General features: G+C 38.8%; 1 protein-coding gene across 4 annotated transcripts in view; it reads left to right on the top strand.

Annotated features, from left to right (window-relative positions):
* Positions 1-21251, top strand: part of cacna1ba (calcium channel, voltage-dependent, N type, alpha 1B subunit, a) — a 189440-nt gene extending 168189 nt beyond the window's left edge. For 3 of the 4 annotated variants that reach the window (XM_035996446.1, XM_035996445.1, XM_031300885.2), the window contains 4 exons: positions 640-874; positions 13485-13699; positions 19261-20173; positions 20247-21251. In XM_035996446.1, the coding sequence (XP_035852339.1) occupies positions 640-874; positions 13485-13699; positions 19261-19782 (972 nt within the window). In that variant the 3' untranslated portion in view covers positions 19783-20173; positions 20247-21251. Of the gene's footprint in view, positions 1-639; positions 875-13484; positions 13700-19260; positions 20174-20246 lie in introns of those variants that run through there. The other variant, XM_035996451.1, reaches the window with a different exon arrangement.
* The last annotated feature ends 372 nt before the right edge of the window (positions 21252-21623 follow it).

Raw genomic sequence — 21623 nt, 5'->3', positions numbered from 1 at the left:
GCTGTGGGCTCATACAGAAAGGAGGCAGGCTGTATTGTGACACTGACATCTTGGTGTAATGCTCCTTGATCATGTTCACAAATTCACAGTTTTGAAGTTTTAAGGGACCCCTTTAAATTGTCATGTTAGATTTGCCCAGACATCAGACATTCCACATTTATTAGGCTGGTCAGGCAGGTCAGAAAGCCGGCAATAAAGAAAAGCAGGAACAGATCAGGTACTGGTTTAGGTTTGGGTTCAGGTTCAAGGCATAAGCATAATTGCCAATCTGATAGAGAATGAGTGGAAATGGGCCAGTTATTTACTGCAGGGCTGATGAGGGAAAGTGGAAACATCTGAGATGAATGGATAGAGAATGGAAATATCTGGGGCTAGGCAAGTAAGAATATGACTGAAGTAGGGACAGAGGCAGAATGGGAAAAGCAGGACTGAGGCAGACACTGTGACTGTAAGTACGGTAAGTGAGTAAACAAGTAGTGAGTGAACGAGTAGATTTACTGTGCAAGAATCAGGTGTAGCCATAGTACTAAGCTGTAGCTATACAAAAACTACAAGTATTTTGATGCTGGATAAAAACCTTGTGGCAGACATGATTATCGGTGAGCCTCTCTGTGTCTCTCTCTCTCCCTCCTCCCTTAGTCTGTCCCTGATGCCAGCCCTATGAAGCGCTCAGCCTCCACTGCGGCCCCACAGCGGCCCCAAGAGGTCAACCTGCGGGACTACACCCTGGAGAAACCCAGCCAGGACCGACCCCACCACCATCACCATCACCACCGCTGCCACCATCGCAGAGACAGGGACAGAGATAAAGACAGAGAGAAGAGGCAGAGGTCTTTGGATGCACCTCTGGGTGGACAACCACCTAGCTCTGCTGGTTAGTCATCACTTATACACACACAGCACAGCATACATAACACTCTTTATCCTGAAGTCTCATTTGTTGGATATTTTAACCAGAAAACCCCAAGGACTGCCTCATCATGTCCAATGCAAAGCAGCACTTTTACTCAGCTATCATTTCAGTATAACTTATATTCATCATCACCAGTGTTTGGAATAACGGCGTTTAAAAGAACGGCGTTGGGTAACGACGTTATTTTTTCAGTAACGGGGTAATCTAATGAATTACTTTTCCCGTCGTTACAACGCCATTAACGTTACTGGACGTTAAATGCGGTGCGTTACTATGCATTGATTGAATAAACTGTGTAATCCAAACGCACCCCTGGCTCACAGCTAGTGAGGAGGTGGGTTAATAACGAGGTAAGCGATTATGATTGGCTAAGGCAGAGTCATGTTTCATGGTAGCCAATCAGAGCCAGTGTTTTTACACACATGCCAGCACGCGCCACACACACACACCACACGCACACACACACACAACAGCTGAACAGAGATTCGATGAAGCAGCAGAGATGGCGAGTCAGGAGCAATCCGATGAAAAGTTGACATTTTCAAGGTGGAGCTATAAGCACTACTTCAAATTCATTGTGGTCAAAGGCAAGAACGTGCATGTAATGTGTACATTATGTCCAGGAGCGAAGACTTTGTCGACATCCGTTGTAACAACTCTAATTTAACGAAGCATCTCACAACGACACACGCATCTACAAAGCTAGTGGCCAAAACCACCGATACCTCCACCACAGATGGTAGCTCGCCATCCACTAGCAAAGAAGGACTCGGAGCAAAGTCCTCCAAGCAGCAAAAGCTAGATCTTTCAGCCTCACAGCAAAAAAAATGCTCAAAAAAATCCAAATTCTTTGACATATAGCAACTTTTTTTTTTAACAGCAACGCAAATAGTTACTTTCCCTGGTAACGAGTTACTTTTATCATAGAGTAATTCAGTTACTAACTCAGTTACTTTTTGGAACAAGTAGTGAGTAACTATAACTAATTACTTTTTTAAAGTAACGTTCCCAACACTGATCATCACTGTGAAAAGGCTGCTTTTCTCCCTTTTCGATAGCCTCTGTTCCCAAAATTAACTATGTTTTGTGTCTGCTTAATCCTTCATTTAGTGTAATGTTTTAGTTTAATGTTTTACATTTACTTGATGCTTTACCATTTGACTTAAGTCTGTTTAGTGGGTTTATGGGTTCATAGTATTGCTGTGGTTCTGCCTGTGATGTGGGGGGCAAATCAGCTGCTCACTAGCTTAATCAAGGAGAGTATGTACAGGTGTGCCTGATTAGGTCCTTTCAGCAGTGAGGGGCTGGGCACTCCTAAGGTGTAGAACAATAGGTAAGCTAATTCTGCAGTTAATGGCATTTTTACAATATTTGGGGTGCCTATTGTTGTGGGTGCACCTATATGTATAAATAGTAATGTCAGTAGTAACTGTTCTATCCAAATGTACAGTAATGGTATTTTCCAGATCCTGAGTGTTTGGTAGTTCTTTCAGTTTGGCACACCCTATGTGACAATCACCTCTGTGTAAAAGATGGGCATAGCACCTTATGTAAGAGTGTTAAAGCATGCGTCGTGGCCGCCCTGGCAGGTTTCAGCTGTGATAGAGATCAGCAATGCTCTATCTAGGTTGGCTGTGAGACGACGGAGCCCGGAAAGTGATATGAACGGATTTCTTTTATAAAGCATAGCGCGCTTTAAGTAAGTTGCACATGTACTTTAAGTAAGTTGCATGCATGCTTTAGTAAGACGCACGCATGCTTTAAGTAAGTTGCTTGCACGCTTTAAGTAAGTTGAATGCACGCTTTAGTCAGGGGGCATCTTATTACAGTATAAAGAGAGGCATGTTCCAAAGTTAAGAAAGGGTAGCACATCTCAGTTTCCCAAGTTAAGGAGGCCAGAATACTGTAATTTCACTTATGTAATTAGGCTCACATCACAATAAATCAACACTGACGCATTCCGACACAAAGCCTTCTTCAGAGCATTTAAAATAATCAGGCTCCATCCAGTGTTATACACACAAAGGCAGAGTCAATACAGCTGGGAGTTGGGGCCTAATTATTTAACATAATAAAAAAACATAGGTGATTCAAACACCATCACATACAATCTAACAAAGTTCTAAAGCACACACTTTCTGGCCATTGAGACCAGACCTTGGTTGACATTAAAAAGACATATTTCAAAAAGACTTTGCCTAGAAAACATTTTAAACTGTAGTCATCAATAAGTCCATTTGGTGTCACGGTGTTAAGTGTGTATATCCAAAACATTTATCTCTGGGCCAGTTTCTTCAGAACATCACCTCCTCTAGTAGGCATCGTAACTCTCTCAATCTCACAGAATTTTAATAAAGAGGGTAAACTGTGATTTGCTTCAGCATAATGTTTTGCAATTGCATAATGCATATTTCCTATCCTTTCAACTCAGTATAAACAGAGGCTCACCATACTCCCTTTTTAGCCAAGCTAGCAGTGTGGCTCTATTGATGACAGTTTAATCCAGACTAAAATATCTAACAATTTGATAGATTGCCATGAAATTTGGTAAATACATTCATGATCCCCAAAGGATGAATCTGTGGTGATCCCCTGACTTTTCACCTTCATGAAGTTGGAAAGATTGCTGTGAAATCTGGTACAGACATCCATGTCCCCCTGATGATAAATTGTTACATTGATCATTTGCTTTAGTGCCAGGACAGAATTATACTTTGTCCAATACTTTGGTTTATGATGAAATACCTACAAAACTAATGACACTTCAGTATCAGTTCTACTTTGTGTTAATTAGCAAATATTAGCATGCTAACATGCTAAACGCAGATTGTGAACATGGTAAACATCATTAGCATTGCTGCAGACTTAGTAGCACAGTAATAAACATCAACTCTACAGCTGTACATTATTATTCAAAAGTCATTAATGAAGGGTAACATCCATATCCATATCCATCCAAGTCTGCAGTTACAAATGTTCATTAATGAAGAGTTTCCAACTTTATAAAAAATAGAAAGCAAATTAAAGCTGCAAGCAGCATTTGACGGGCCCTCACTCCTCCATGTGCGTCAGGGTTACTGGCGGACACCGCTCCACGTGACCCTGCATTTGTGCAACAGTCGTACACAGCGCACATGGTGAAGTGTGCAGCGTTGGAAATGGTTTATTGCAAATTTACAAAGTAGAGGGGGCAGGCAAACGGTCACCAATGAAAAAGGAACACTCTGCTGAGTTCAGTGATACCTCACACAATAGTCTACATCAAACGGGTCATTAGTTATAAAACAAAAAGGGGCGTAGCTAAAGCATAGGGGCGAGTCAAACCATCACCAATCAAAAAGGAACTCTCTGCTGAGTTTAGTGATACCTCACACAAGACTCTACCTTAAACGGGTTAAAAATCCATAAAAGGGGGGCGTGGCCTGAGTACATGGGCGTGGTTAAAGTATAGGGGGCAGATCAGTATCACATGTAGACCACTTGTCATGTAAGGCAGATTTCCAAAAGTCAATTTTGGCCTATAGATGTCCTCAGGCCTGGACCTTTGTCAATCATGAGAAATTTCGGGCAGAACTTAACAAGTTCATCGATAAATGCTCAAAATGGCCGCCACACCCACACCGTTAAGTTTTGCTTTAAATAACTTTTCATCATTGAGGTCTTTAAATGACGAATTTGAAGTTGATCGGATGAAATCTCTGAGTAGTTCGTTAAAGTATAGCTATCCTGTTGCCACTAGGGGGCGCTATGACTTTGAGTCAATTTTGACGGGTAGATGTCCTCAGGGCTAGAGTCTTATGAATCTTGAAAAGTTTCGAGCCAATTGGACAATGTACACTCAAGTTACACCCACTTCCTGTTTCGGTGGCGAAACGCACAAAATGGCTGCCCTGCCACGGCTAGGCCCCATGACCAAAAATGTTTCTTTTAATAACTTTTCATCTCTAAGGTCTTAAGATGGTACAGACTAGAGCTGTAATCGGGCCTTAAAAGTTCGGCCCGACAAGGCCCGAGCCCGACAGAATTCGGCCCGAGCCCGACCAGTACATTTTGATTGACAGATTTTTAAAAGCCCGAACCCGTTTACAGCCCGACTGTACAAAAGGCCATCTATCAGCAGTGATTAGAGTGCATGTCGGAAAATAGCTCTTCACACCGCAAGCGGGCACACGCACCACTCGGCGGAAAAGGGAGAGAAAGAAAAAAAGAGACTGCGCCGCACGCACACAGCTGTTTTCCGTCAAGAATGAGTAATTTATAAATTTTTTAACAATTTATTCATGACTAACGGAGGCTATCGGCCAGTTGGAAGTTGGAACAAAGAAATAAAATAAGTCCTCCAGAAGCCAGCCTCTGTTTCACCTCCTCAGCATCCATTTACACGCCAATCGAAACGCTTCACCTGACCGCTCGTTTACTGCGCAACCAGGAGCGCAAGCCCGAGCCCGGCCCGAGCCCGTGTAACATGATAGAAATTAAGACCGAACCCGACGGAACCCGTCGGGTCCCGTCGGGTTCGGGCAAAGATCTTCAGCTCTAGTACAGACCAAATTTGAAGTCGCAGCCAAAATCAAACTAATTTCGAACTTTCAGTTAAAAATGGCGGACTTCCTGTTGTGTTAGGGTATGGCTCCAATGAGCTTTTTTGTACGTCTTGACATGCTACATATGTGTACCATGTTTTGTTAGTCTACGTTAAACATACTGCAGGGGCTCAATTTTAGAAATTTTGCAGGGGGCGCTAGCGAGCCATTTTTGTGCGCCTATTCCCGAAACCCTTAAAATACGTAAAGTTTCACCAGGCTTGATGCGACCTCCAATTTTAGTGAGTTTTTGCGTATGTTAAGCCCCTCAAAAAGGCGATTCATTTGCAGTAATAATAATAATTCCTTCAGTTTCAATAGGGCCTTCGCCGCTGTCAGTGCTCAGGCCCTAATAATAAACTGAATGGCAGGATTCTATTTAGCTGCCTCAGATTCAGGGTCCTAGTATTGTTCATCCTTGTACACTGTCACACAAGCCTCCCCCAAGAAGAGTGCCATGTTTTGTTTTTTTTAGGCCTTTTATTATTTTATAGGACAGCTGAAGACATGAAAGGAGAGAGAGGGGGGGGGAATGACATGCAGCAAAGGGCCACAGGTCGGAGCCGAACCCACGGCCGCTGCGCCAAGGAGCAAACCCATGTATATGGGCGCGCGCTCTACCAGGTGAGCTCCCCAGGCGCCCAAGAGCACCATGTCTTAAAGCCACCATGGGCTTAGCGGATAAGGGTGGAATTGCACCCTGTGGCCCAGAAAGACTTTTCCCATAGACTTTGCATGGCGAAAGAAACTTCTATATTTCAGCAGATAATTGTTTTGGGGTACATCAACTTACCAGCCCACACACTTAAAGGGTCCTTGTTTAAAACGTCACATTTTTAACATTTTTAACATTCACTAGTAGCCAAATCCAGAGTTATTAAACTAGGCATGATGAACGCGCATAACGGACACGAGTAGACACATGGGACTGCACCCACACACGTCGCCTGCACTGCGCATGCTCATATGACATATAACATATAACTCCAGCTAATGGTTGTACTTCACCATGTGTTCTATTAGTACATCCATGGTATTATCTTATGATACATCCGAGGGAAGTATGGATGTATGCTGTAAAGCCTGTTATGTGGATGTAACGTCAGTAGCGTTTCCCAAAACTGCCTGGGCTATCGGCTACTAGCTAACATCAGCGGTAGCTAGCATGAGAGAATGGTAACATTGTACATAGCTATATGCCTAGATAACATTACTACAGACATAGTGATTACATCGCCTTGGTTTTCTCAAAACATCCATTGTTTATTTTGATAAGTATTACTAATTAATACATGTCAAAGTGAAGTGTTATAATAAACATTGTCGTTGACTGTTGAGGTCAATGACTAGTTATATACAATATATCTACTGTATGCCCTATTGTCTGTAATAAAGTTAAACGTTATGTATGGTGGCACTCATTTTAACCTCCTGGTGATGATAATAATAAAAGCATTTAATTTTACTTTCATAAAGTAATATGAGACAAAGACGGTACAACATCAACAATGATAGAAGGGTTTATTAAGAAATAGCAAAACGTGTAACGTTACTTATAAGTAGCATATGTTTATATATTACATACAGTAGGCTATATGAAAGTGTGTAATATTTTGGTAACACTTTACAATAAGGGTACATTAATTAGTATTAGTTAATGCATTAATAAGCATTAACTAACCGTTATTAACAGTTTAATAAGTTGTGTAATAAACATTTATTAACAATGCTCATGTTAACTAAGGTATTAATGATGCATTATTTAATGTAGTAACAAGCCTTGACTAACTGTTAATAACAGTTAACTAAGGTGTCTATATTACTATTAGTTAATATAGAAAAAAGCCTAGACAAACTGTTAGTAACAGTTAACTAAGGCGTCTATTTACCATTTGTTAATGCCTTGACTGTTAAAAAACAGTTAAATAATGTGTATTTTACCATTAGTTAATGCAGTAAAAAGCCTTGACTAACTGTTTATAACAGTTAACTAAGGTGTCTATTTTACCATTAGTTAATGCAGTAACAAGCCTTGACTAACTATTAATAACAGTTAACTAAGGTGTATATTTTAACATTAGGTAATGTACTAAAAAGCCTAAACTGGAAACAGCTAACTACAGTGTCTAAGTAAACCTTTAGTTGATGTTAATTAAGGTATTTCCTAATATTACTAGGTGGTTGATAAAGATGTTTGATAGCATGTATGTCTTAAGGTTCACAGCATCTCATTATGAGAAAACAGTTTTTATTATTAACTTATGGGTTATGGTTGTCTACATACTTTTGTCCACTATATTTGTCCATCCTCCAACATATGACTTACTTTTGGTTGAGGGTGAGATCAGTGAAAAGACTCCATAGTCTCCATGCAGAGGTTTGCTTGTTCCTTTGTCTTCATGTAGACATTAAGTTAAAGCCCAACTTATATAACTAATTGTCTATGCTATATAAACAGTACTAAACCATAACTAAACAGGTATTAATGTTCTTTGGTATCCTTATTGTAAAGTTGAGAACATATGCACCTTAACTAACAATTAATGTATAACAATACTGAATAAGCATCACTAAATCATAACTAAACAGTTATTAATGCTCTTTGTTATCCCTATTGTAAAGTTGAGAACATATGCACCTTAACTAACACTTAATTAATGTATAACAAAACTGAATAAGCATCACTAAATCATAACTAAACAGTTATTAATGCTCTTTGGTATCCTTATTGTAAAGTTGACATTCACACAGCTTTTAAACATAAGTGAAACATTGTCAACGTGAAATCAAATCTTTATGACAACCTTATGTTATGCACACATATTTAAATTGTAAAAAAGGTTTTCATTTGATTCTGAGTTTGACTCAGTCAGTTTTTTTCTTTCTCTCCACTGTAGACTCAGAGCTATAACAGTGTGAGTCCTGTATGGAGATTACACTGGACATTTTCCCCCTCTTGTCATCTTCACTGGCATGTCTTCTGGATAGTTTTCCTCTCTTGAAACCTAACAAACCAAGTGGGATATATCAATTTATTTTAAATGCATGCAAAAGCTACGGATGCAAGGATTGATCGTTCACTAGATCAACATCATATCTTTACACATGTTGTACACTCAAATGATAACAAAACATGATAGGGCAGCCTTAATGGTACACACTCTACCAAGTGATGATCATGATAAATGCATAAGAGTGCTGAATAAGCACTACTAAGCAACGTGTTGTATGCTTATCTTGTTTATCATCTGGCTGATAAGGGCACAAGGTTTGTCAGTGTTTCCTCTAATATTGTTTGTATTTTAAGTCACTTTATGATATGCCGTTTAAGAGTTTTACGGACTTGGAGATGAGTGTTGTGCAAGTAAAGCTAGCAAGTCAACATATTAGCCTGCAGTTAATATTACCAGGCTAATGAGCCTGTTTAGCTACATGAAACTGCGTAACTTGAGAAATAGAAATGCAATTATACTGGATGTGACAGAAGGTTCAAAGGAGAATCATTTTATATTTCATTTAATATAGTATTAGGCCTTTAATTTAGGTTGATGTCTGCAAAGAGAGTGAATAAACCATCCAACCATGAAGACCATCTTTCAGCCGGGGATGGCTACACTATGATAATGATTATTTATGGTCCATAGTATACTGTGATCTATACAAACAAACATTTGAATGCTGTGATTGCTGGCTGTTAGATGCATCAATGCGTTAATATTCTGGACACAATCTAGATAATGGGTAATCATGATCATCACTTGGTAGAGCGTGTACCATTAAGGCTGCCCTATCATGTTTTGTTATCATTTGAGTGTACAACATGTGTAAAGATATGATGTTGATCTAGTGAACGATCAATCCTTGCATCCGTAGCTTTTGCATGCATTTAAAATAAATTGATATATCCCACTTGGTTTGTTAGGTTTCAAGAGAGGAAAACTATCCAGAATACATGCCAGTGAAGATGACAAGAGGGGGAATCTCCATACAGGGCTCACACTGTTATAGCTCTGAGTCTACAGTGGAGAGAAAGAAAAAAACTGACTGAGTCAAACTCAGAATCAAATGAAAACCTTTTTTACAATTTGAATATGTGTGCATAACATAAGGTTGTCATAAAGATTTGATTTCACGTTGACAATGTTTCACTTGTGTTTAAAAGCTGTGTGAATGTTTCAGTCAGAGAGTATTAATAAACTATGAATCATTGCTTAGTAGTGCTTATTCAGCACTCTTATGCATTTATCATGATCATGATCGTCACTTGGTAGAGTGTGTACCATTAAGGCTGACCTATCATGTTTTGTTGTCATTTGAGTGTACAACATGTGTAAAGATATGATGTTGATCTAGTGAACGATCAATCCTTGCATCTGTAGCTTTTGCATGCATTTAAACAATAAATTAACAATAAGGCTCACAAAGAGCATTAATAACTGTTTAGTTATGGTTTAGTAATGCTTATTCAGTATTATTATACAATAATCAATTGATAATTAAGGTGCATATGTTCTCAACTTTACAATGATACCAAAGAGCATTTATAACTGTTTAGTTATGATTTAGTGATGCTTATTCAGTATTATTATACATTAATCAAGTGACCAGTTATGGTTAATTAATGATTATATAGCATGCACAATCATTTATATAGGTTGGGCTTTAAGTTAATGTCTACATGAAGACAAAGGAACAAGCAAACCTCTGCATGGAGACTATGGAGCCTTTTCACTGATCTCACCCTCTACCAAAAGTAAGTCATATGTTGGAGGATGGACAAATATAGTGGACAAAAGTATGTAGATAACCATAACCCGTAAATAAACAATAAAAACAGTTCTCTCATAATGAGATGGCTTGGCTGTGAACCATAACACATACATGCTATCAAACATCTTTATCAACCACCTAGTAATATCAGGAAATACCTTAATTAACATATTTGTTACATACTTGTTATCAAGAGACGTTTGTTAACATTTACCTAATGTTTAATATTGTATGATTAACTGTTAAGTAATGCTTATTACTGTAATAACTAAAGTAAATAGCATCTTACAAACCATTAAACAGTGAATCAATCAATACCTTAGTTAACATTAACAACATTTGTAAATGATAGTTACACACTTTAGTTAGCTGTTATTTCCAGTTTAGGCTTTTTAGTACATTAACTAATGTTAAAATAGACACCTTAGTTAACTGTTATTAACAGTTAGTCAAGGCTTAATAGTGCATTTACTAATGATATAATAGACACTTTAATTAACTGTTAGTTAACTGTTATTAACAGTCAAGGCTTAATATTGCATTTACTAATGATAAAATAGACAACTTAATTAACTGTGATTAACAGTTAAGGCATTAAGTAATTATTAATTCATTACTTTATTAATTAATGCTTATTAATGCATTTACTAATGCTAATTGATGTACACTTATTGTAAAGTGTTACCAATATTTTATATATCAGAAAACAAACTAACTTGTAATGAGCATGAGTTGAAATTGTTATTACACATTATGCATACAATTTCACCAGAAGGTTTTAATACATGCGTGGTTTTAAATCATTGTGAGATATAGTTATTGTATATTGCGCTCAAGAATCCAAGATAAAATATTTTCATAGATGTCACGCAGCTGGAAGATAGATGATGGATGACTAGATGATAACTGCACTCCCAAGGTTGGAGTTGTCTGTGAAAAAAAAAGAGAAAAGTTATTACAATTTAACAAAACAATGAGTGAAAGTTTCAGTATTAATCTTAAATTAAGATAATTAATTTTAAAATAAGGAAAATGTTGTTTGTAACTTTAATACAGTGTCACTATTACTCGACCTGGTTTATGGTTTAGAATACAGGTCAAGCTAAATAATGGAGCTAGTTAGGCAGCTAACGTTAACGTAATATCTTATATGTCCCTAAGAGCCAATGTGGGTTTAGGGTTTAACACTTACCTTACGATACATCCGAGGGCTGTATGCTGTAACGCCTGTAACGTGGATGAGAGATAAAGCCATGGATGTATTAAGAGAAGCTCTGTTCACGAAACTGCAGGCTAACCTACTAGCTAGCTAGTAGCATGACATAATGATTACATCTCCTTGGTTGTCTAAATACATCCATCGTTTATTTAGATAAGCATGTAAAAGATCAGGAACAACGAAAAGATAATGTTTAACGTTGACAATGAAATGGCGAGTTCATGAGTTCGCTACGTTTACCGTGGATGTAAGAAAAACACATGTATGTAAATGGATGGATGTAAAACACAAGAGAGAAGCTCATGAACACGCATGTTGCTACAACAACACAAACAAATTGTTGCTAGTGCGCATGTCCATCGTGACGTCATGGGCCAGTCAACGCGGAAGATCCAAGCTCCATGATTGCTTTATGTGCTTTTGAGCACTCTCATTCGAATGTACGGGGCTTCCCGCCGAACACAGTCTGGAACTGATTTTTTTCCATTATTCCAACTACGTGATTGCAGCACAAATGCCCTATGTGCCCCAATGTTTTTAAAAGTGATAAATAATTTGTGTATCTGACCTGTGATTTGGATCCGCTCTATAATTGAATGGGTTCTTCCTAGCCAATGCTACACTCTTCCACCTTGTTTCATGAAAATTGGGCCAGTAGTTTTTCCATAATCCTGCTGACAGACTGACTGACAGACAAACTGATCCAAAAACATGACCGCCTTGGTAGAAGTAATAACTAGGGCTGAAACAATTCCTCGAGTAACTCGAATAATTCGATTACTAAAAATCCTTGATGCAAAATTATTTGCCTCGAAGCTTCGTTTAATCAATGTTACCAACGTCGTATCGCTCACGGTGTTTCCGCATGGATGATTATTACTGTCGCACACCGGCCTGACGCTGCAGGCGACACATGCCATGAAGACTGACGGCAGCGTAAATAGTGAGGGGCTAAGAGAAGAGACAAACGACAGAAAAGTGTACCAAGTTTGGAATCAGTTTAAACGTAATTAAAACGAAAACTCTGTGCAGTGTGTCTACTGCAAAATCGAACTAGCTTACCACAATAATAGCACGACATCAATGCTTCAGCATCTCAACAGAAAACATTGAGTATAACTTAATCATCCATTCCACGAAGCGGACCCGACAAAAGTAAATCACAGAGTCGTATGTACAATGAAACTACACCAAACACAACAACTACCAAAAACAAAGACAAGAAAATACGTAGTGGTGACCACAATTTAATCTAAAGAGCCGACTTGTTGACTATCCCTTTGGAAAAACAGCTGATTTTTGCGCACCATTTTCTCTCACTCTCTCTTCATGGAGAAACAGCTGATCAACAATCTACTAGCATAAGTGTTACAGAGCTGTGTGACATTGTAATCAAATATATAAATGAAAATAGGTTGAGTATAACTAATATTTACATATAGGCCTATATACAGATCAGTCTTGGGTTGAAACTTGTAGTTCTGAAAGGTAAGTTGCACAATTTAAGGTAATGTTTGTGTATGTTTAATTCATGTATGCCTTAGTTGTAAGTTGTTATTGCATTTCAGAAAATGTTTTCTTTAAAAACAATGTAATGTAATATTAAATGCACTTAATATGTTTAGTTTTTTGAGAGATGATATTGTAAGCAGTGTAGGCAATAAAAATGTTGCTTTTTCCTTTTTTTTTAAAGTATTTCTTATCCGATTACTCGAATAATCGATGGAATAATCGGCAGAATACTTGATTACTAAAATAATCATAGCTGCAGCCCTAGTAATAACTAATGTTAATAAAACCTACAGTGTTTTTATTAGTGTTTTTCTACTATGACAAGTTAAATGTCTGCCGTGAATAATGACTGTAGATCCTTTGATTGAAGAGTACTTGCACTCAAAGCCCTAATGAACCAAAGTTAAGACACCAAAAGTTGCAATAGCCATGACTCTAATATTATCTACAATCACCCTTCACCATGCAATATTGTCCTCCTCCACAGGTGCAACAGAAGATCCAGAGTCTGACCTAGCTGCCTCCAGAGAGCGAGCCCACGACCGTGGACGCTCCCATGACAGAAAACACCACTCCTCGGCGGACAAGCAGCGCTACTACTCCTGCGACCGCTACTGCAGTCGGGAACACTGCCACACCAAATCTGCCACCGCCAGCTGTGCCGCCTCCCCCAGTGAGGGGCAGGAAACCAGCACCAAGCAGGTGGGAGGGCAACAGCATGTAGAGTAGGGATACACAAGGCATTAGACCAGGTGAAGGGATTTTAAAAGTGTTTTTATCGAGTTTGGGGTTCATCTGACAGTGTTCATTATCTTTGAATTAGGGCTGTCAATTGATTAAAAAATGTAATCTAATTAATTACATACTCTGTGATTAATTAATCGAAATTAATCACATGCATAATTACCGGTGCCTGAACTGATACTTTTTAAGAAAGTAAAAAAAGAAAAGAAAAAAAAGGGTACTAACCAACAGTCGGTGACATTAAAGAACGGCTTGTTTATTGCTAAGGCCATATGGTCAAAATAAAAATGATTTAATAATAATGTATAACAATAACTTATTTCACTAGTAAATTGCTGTTGAACGACAAAAACGACAAAAAGGACATTTACAATAACTTCAAATGCACCACAAGGCTGTAGTTTACCAGTTTCTGTGTTGTTTCTCCGACGGCAGCTGCAGATTGTTACATACCGGTATTGAATCCTCTACAGTAAAACACTTTACACCGTTTAGCATTAGCTGTCAGCATTTCAACCATGTTTAATCCAGCTACTAGCTAGCGGTAGGCTAACGTTAGCTGCTGTTGAGTATAGTGTTAACTAGCATCACGTGCAGCGGTGTTTGTGTTGCCTGTATCGTCTGTTTCAGAGCATCAGAGAGAAGCGCAGACATATCAGTGGCACCAGATTTCTGTAGCCAGGGTTGGCAGGAAGAAGATTTTTACAAGTAAATGTTCCAATTAATGATCCAGGCAGCACATTCTCGTCTCCCTCCTTCATTTTACAGTCGAATGGTGGCTAGAACGGCTCCGGGTCAAACGTTAATTATGGAATAGATTAATCTGCGTTATTTTTTTTAATGCGTTATTTTTTCTCAGATTAATTAATCGAAATTAACACGTTATTTTGACAGCCCTACTTTGAATACTACTTACTACTTACCTCAGAATGTCATTCTTATCAATTAGAAAACTCCATTTATATCAAAGAACGCTAATACTCTTAAATCATAATAGTAATGAGAAAAATATAAATTTAGACCTGTGTGGAACTAATGTTGTTTTTGGCGGCCTGTTTTAATTTTAGTTTTAGTCTAGTCTTTGTGTCAAGCTGTCATTTTAGTTTGTATTAGTTTTAATCACGTTCATACTCTTTTTAGTCTAGTCAAGTTTCAGTCGACTAAAAGTCGGAGCATTTTAATCTTATTTTAGTCAGAATTATCCATGACTATTTTCGTCTAGTTTTAGTCTACGAAAACTGATGACATTTTAGTCAAGTTTTAGTCAACGAAAATTGACATTTAGTCTAGTTTTAGTCAATGAAAATTGTATTTTAGTCTCTTTTTAGTAATACAGTTCTATTTAACCCAGGTAACATAGTATACGTACCTAGTAGTATAGACAAAACCAAAATTTTCTTTTAGCCAAACCCATTTCAAACAAGGTTATCTTATTATATTATTGTTACCTTATAGACTCAAGAATACATCCATTCCAGACACAGAAGACGCTCTGATTTGAATTTACAACATATTTATTTTACCAACCAAACATGTTAGAAGTACACACACGTACATTTAAATAAAATAAAATAGCATCACATGACAATGCCAGAAAAAAATGTATACATTCAAGTTGTACCTCCTTGTGGCAAAGAAATCCTGAGCACTAGTTGGCTTGTCTATCTTCTTGGGTGGGACTTGCTTCACTGGTGCCATTTCTGGAATCTAGCACAGGAATAGATACAGCCTTTGGAAAATCTAACTGTTGTAAATATTAAGTAGCATAAATCCTTGCTATGATTTTTACCATAGTAAATCAACCTCTGAGTGAGTGATTTGACTGTCCATAAAAGAAAAAGAAAAAAAGTCTACAGTATCAAAATAGAAGTAGTCTAAGCAGTAGTCTCGGGAGGCATGTTAATGCCAATACCATTTGTTTAAATTTATGTATTGGTCTAGAATAAAGTATTTCATCATGTTCTTGATGCCAAATTCGCGTTTACTTCCCCCGCCAGGAACCAAGACACCGCTTGATTACATTAGACTTGAGCGGTTGCAGTTGCGGTTGCGGTTACATTCAGTCTCGACATACTATTTACACACTCATTCTGACCGACACTAGACTCACGCACTGGCCACGGTTACATTCGGTAGCCTGGTGCGCGGCCTCCTCGTGACAGTCTAACTACCATGTAGCAACATTCACTTCTAACATTTAACTTAACATAACTACCAAGATAACATTACGTGTATATGTATGTGATATAATACTTTCCCCTTGGTAATGTAGCCTATGCATTTCCATGAACACAATTCTAAAATGCACAAGACATAAAGGCTTCTGGGATCGGTTGAACCTAGACACCCGTTTGATTACATAGACTCATGCATTAGGCACAGTTACGGTCTCGTTCAGTAGCCTGGCGCACGGTCTCCTCGTGACAGCCTACCTACCATGTAGCAACATTCACTTCCCTAACATTTAACTTAACATAATTACCAAGATAACATGATGTGTATTTGTATGCCATGAACACAATCCTCTAAGATGCACCAGAAACAAGGCTTTGTTAATAACTCAAACTTGCCGAGAACCAAGACACCGCTTGATTACATTAGACTCGAGCGGCCGGTTGCATGGTTACACTCGGTCTCGTTTAGTAGGCCATTTCCTGATTGATTCTACCACCACTCCAGTGGAGGCGCTAATGAGCTAGATTACTACACACACAGTAGCAGAAGAATACCAGCTACACACAACGGCACGAATGAGGTATAAAAACAGGAGTGAGTCGGTTCATTGACGTATGGCACTCGATTCTCCCGGTTCAGTGACACGAGTCGGGTTAATTAACTGGCTCTTCGGTCAGTTCGTCAACACTATTACATCGGTCTTGTTCAGTAGCCTGGTGCGCGGTCTAGGCCATTTCCTGATTGATTCTACCACCACTCCAGTAGAGGCGCTAATGAGCTAGATTACTACACACACAGTAGCAGAAGAATACCAGCTACACACAACGGCACGAATGAGGTAAAAAAAACAGGAATGAGTCGGTTCATTGACGTATGGCACTCGATTCTCCCGCTTCAGTGACACGAGTCGGGTTAATTAACCGGCTCTTCGGTCAGTTCGTCAACACTACCTGATGCAGCCCCTGAAGCGAGACACAGGAAACAGAAATACTGCAAAATAATGAGATGAAATAACGTCATAACATTTCGTCTCGTCTCGTTTTGGTCAATGAAAGACGAAAGAAGAGACATTTTAGCATAGTTTTTATTTTGTAAACCACATTTAGTCTCGTTTTTATTCGTCAATAATATTGCATTATACATTTAATTATAGTCATCGTCACATGACCAGCATTTACGTTGCGTCTCGTTTTCGTCACGTGATAAAGGTTCGTTGACGAAGATATTTTGTCATAATTTTCGTTGAACTATGTTCACACAATGTGGAACCTGATCAAAATGAGACTATAATAATTAAGGTTAAGACCTCTAGTTTCATGGCGGTGTGGTAGGGTGACATGTATTGGCAGAAGGACCAGTGGCAGTATTTGCAAAGCTGCTAGAAATGTAGAGATAATTAAAAATAATGAGCTTACATCTGATGTGATGAACCTCAACGCAGTTTACCAGAAGTTTATCAGTAACATTTTAAAGTTCACCCCATTCATTAGCCTCCAGACATATTACTGTACTACTAATACTAATTATTTACCTCAAGCTTCTGACTCAGATCTAAGGACAAACACTTAGTGAATCAGCTTAAAATGTTTTTATTTTCTTTAGGTGGCTTATGTAACCAATTCCAGTTATGTTTGCATAAAAAAAATGTACTACCCTAACCCAGAAGTTTCCTATTTTTCCGATTATTGAAATATTTATTTGTTTAATTGAATAATGTTTATTTTGACTCAATCCCACATACTCTAAACTCCTGATGCCCCAAATAATCTCTAGAACCCCAAAATGTGTATTCATCCACAGCTGATGTCCTCCTGTTTGAGTAACGTTGGATAAAAAAACTAAACCAATCGTACGTGCCACATAAGAACGTGTTTGTTGGCATGAGTGGCTCCATTTTTGGTTTAGGTCTTTTTTTTAGACTATGTTTTTGGGCATTTTCAGCCTTTATTTGGCTAGGACAGCAGAAGACATGAAAGGGGAGAGAGAGGGGGGAATGACATGCAGCAAAGGGCCGCAGGTCGGAGTCGAACCTGGGCCCGCTGCGTCGAGGAGTAGACCTCTATATATATGGGCGCCCCCACTACCAACTGAGCTATCCGGGCGCCCGGTTTAGGTCTTTTAATGGGATTTGTCAACATTAACAAATATGTATATGTAACATCTGCCTTACCCTATTGAAAGACTTGTACCACTACTTAACTTAGCTCACAATTTCAACATCTGTTTAGTATTCCTATAATAATATTCCGACAGCAACTTAAAAGCAAAGTAAAGCCAGCAACTCTTGCAGGTTTTTACGGTTAGTTTTACATACTCCACATTTTTGTACGTAATTTGTAATATCAATATAACAATATAACAAACATACTCCAATACTTATATCATCTGTATTGTGTATATGTATACCTTCATCAAGCTTGACATTAGTTTTAAATGATCATATCATATAGTAACATACATTCATTATAACACTGGTTCCCAAACTTTAATATGATACTTTTCTTATTTTATATCAGTATAACATCTGTGCGTCCTGTCCAGATGCTCTCCAGATAACTGGGAAGGGATTTATCTGCCAGTTGTCTGTCACAGATGGTGATGTCTATTTAAAGCTGTACAGTATAAGTAAATATTCATAACACGCAAACTTCAGATCATCACACACAGCACAGCAGTTGAACCAGCGCAAATGGGAGACAGACCTCTGCCATTCCTGCCACTGGACCACCATGAAACTTGAGGCCTCAGGGATCCTTCAACAGTCTGTGTATAAATGGATAAATTTTATGATAAATATGTTCTAAATTAAATTATACCAAGATTCATATCAGAGGTGAGCCACATTGACCAGATATGTTTTTTTATCTCATTGTCAGACTTCTATATATCACATTACACATTTAGATGAAGCAACCTTAGACCAGCATAGTGTGTTGAATGTGGGAATGGAAGTATAGGAGAAAGAGAGAATGAAAAATGGAAATTGAATGCGACTAAGATTCCTCTTCATGTTTTAGTACTACTTTCTCCTCTGTCTGCCTTTAGTACAGCCTCTCATGGCCTTTCACTTCTTTTCCCACTTTCTCTTTTCATCATGTTCCATCGATTTTGTCTGTCTGTCAATGCCTTTCCATTAGTGCTTGTTCTTTCATTCTGTCTTCTCTGTCTGTGTTCCCTCCCTCATTTGATCTGTCATCTTTCGTGTCATCACATATCACATTTTGGTGTCTTTCCTTTCCTCCCTCCGGTGGCCCTGTCCCTGTTTCCTTCCCTTTTCCTTTCCTCTCGTACATAATTTTCTCATCATTTTATCGGTTCAAAATGCTTGTCCAATTTTCATCTAGGGCAGTGGTTGGGTTAAAGGAAGCCCAGTGGCACTGAGCTCCAGTTCTAGCACACCAAGCCGCGGACGTCGGCAGCTCCCCCAGACCCCCCTCACCCCGCGGCCTGGGGTTGCCTACAAGACTGCCAATTCATCCCCTGTGCACTTTGTGTCCAGCCAGGCCTCTCTGAGTCCTGGCCGACTGAGCCGCGGCCAGTCGGAGCACAATACCCTCCGGCAAAGCGGCTCCCACCACTTTCCCTGCCCCGTCACTCGTATCAGCTCCGAGCCTTTCCTGGGCAGACTCTACGGCAGCCTCCGTGACCAGCTGGACGTCTTTCAGGATGCGGTGTCACGGTCGCCCAGCCCCTGTGCTGGGCACTCATCTCGGACCGCACTGCCTTGCATGATGGGAGCCCTGCTACCTGCTCAGCAGCAGAACCTTGGGGTACCCAATGGGTACCACTTCAGCTTTGGGGGCAGAACCAGCCCAGGCTCTGGCGTCAGGGCACCCAGGTATTACCAGGAGGCAGAGGAGGACTAATGGTGCTAGCATGGCTTTAAACCATCCTTTGTAATGCATTTTTGAGGAAGTGTGATGAGTTTTATCATCTTATTTGAAGGCTTTAGTTTACATTGTCAGTGTGTGTGTTTAATGCCGTATTTTAATCCTAATGTGGAAAGCAAAGGATAGGGAGTGCATCTAAACAGGGAGAAAGCTAGAAGTGGGTAGTATTTGAACGTGAACATAAAAAGTGTCATCTTCACCAAAGGGCAAATAGCATTATCAAACAGAAGACTAGACCTTTTGCCAATATCAGTTGTCTTACAACAAGCTGCCCTTGATTTGCTTTGACTTCAGTGTTTTGTTGACACCACCATATTGACCCTCAAACAGCATTACATTATGAACACAGACGAGACTATACATTAAAGTAACACTATGTAACTTTTCCCGCAACCTGTAGGGGGACTGAAGCTGGAAAAGTTACATAGTGTTGCTTTAAGATGAAAATATCTCCTGACGTTTGAAGAAAAGGCAAGATCCAAAGAAAAGAGAAACTACCAGACTTGCTGTGTTTTGTTCATAACTCCAGTCTGTATTCCAGGGAAACCATTCATGTAAAGACAAGTGCTGATGTATTTTGCTGTTTTTCTTCAGGGTGATTTGTTTCTGATTAGTAAGCAGTGAAGCTTTAAAGCAATTACAAATGAGGCTCTTGCACTGTGCATGCTGCTTTGCTCTAAACATTCTTCGGGGTTGTCTGTGCATCGGACAATTTGGCTTAATTTTGCAAATAGAAACTTAAAGATGCATTCATTGACATAAAGTTAACATATTAGCAAACAGTTGCCTAATTACAGATACAGAAGACACAAAGAAACAGCATTCATTTGGAGTCGTGTTTCTGACCACCTGAGAATGTAAGTTTTGGACTTTCACTCTGTTCATCACATACACAATAATGGAAGAGGCACATGCAAAAGCACTTTTTTCATGATAATATGAGCATGTCTAAAGACAACACCACATTCAAGATAAGTTGTGCTCTCCATCTGCTGGTTAACATTTCACCTTCTTCCACATTATTACAGCCAAAAGCACAACATACTGTATAACAGGCAATTTTTAAGCTGTAAGTAAAGTTATTGATTCTAAGAGTAGCTGAAGGTTTGAAGAGCGTTTGAGAGTCAGTATGGCAGTTTCAGCAGAAAGTAATGGCACTGCAATGTCATGAAAAACAAGATGAAAAACAGGTTAATAGTTCAGAGAAATGATTTAAAATGTTGGAACACCTCAAAGACATGACACTGTACTTTAGTTTAGGACTACTACCATTCCATGATGATGCCTAATCCTTTATGACATTCCCTGTCGGTTAAATGTTTCTCGCAAACTTCAAGAGAGAAGCAATGCATGGTGGGGAAAAGTACCTGACTGACTGATTTGTTTTCTATAAAATGTCCTTGTAGATGTTCTTTTCATTGTGTGCATTTTTTTTATATGACATGTTAAAAACAAGGGTGTGGTTATGTGAACTGCTTACGGTTTTCCATCGTTTCAGGTCTAATGTTTCTAATAGACTTCTTTGCGATGTTTTAAGACAAAGTGCCTATCCTTTTAGATATACCGTAGAAAAAGATGCAATGTCAACTGTTTTCTAATGCATCCACACTTAAGTAGATATTTGTTTCATTCCGTATGTAGCTCTGCAGGAAAACATGTTGTACAGAAAGCCTTATCTGCAAGCAGAGAACTCTACCTACAGTACGCTATAAAAACAGAAATGTAAAAATTTACTTATAAAATTCAATGATTTTTCTTGTTTTTGATAAACCATAAAATCTGATATGGGTGGAGGAGCACGAATCAACATTATGAAA

The sequence above is a fragment of the Sander lucioperca genome, chromosome 2 (genome assembly GCF_008315115.2).
Source record: "Sander lucioperca isolate FBNREF2018 chromosome 2, SLUC_FBN_1.2, whole genome shotgun sequence".
Taxonomy (NCBI): Eukaryota; Metazoa; Chordata; class Actinopteri; order Perciformes; family Percidae; genus Sander; species Sander lucioperca.
The sequence above is the reverse complement of the archived record's forward strand: the minus strand, read 5'-3'. Positions and strand labels throughout refer to the sequence as shown.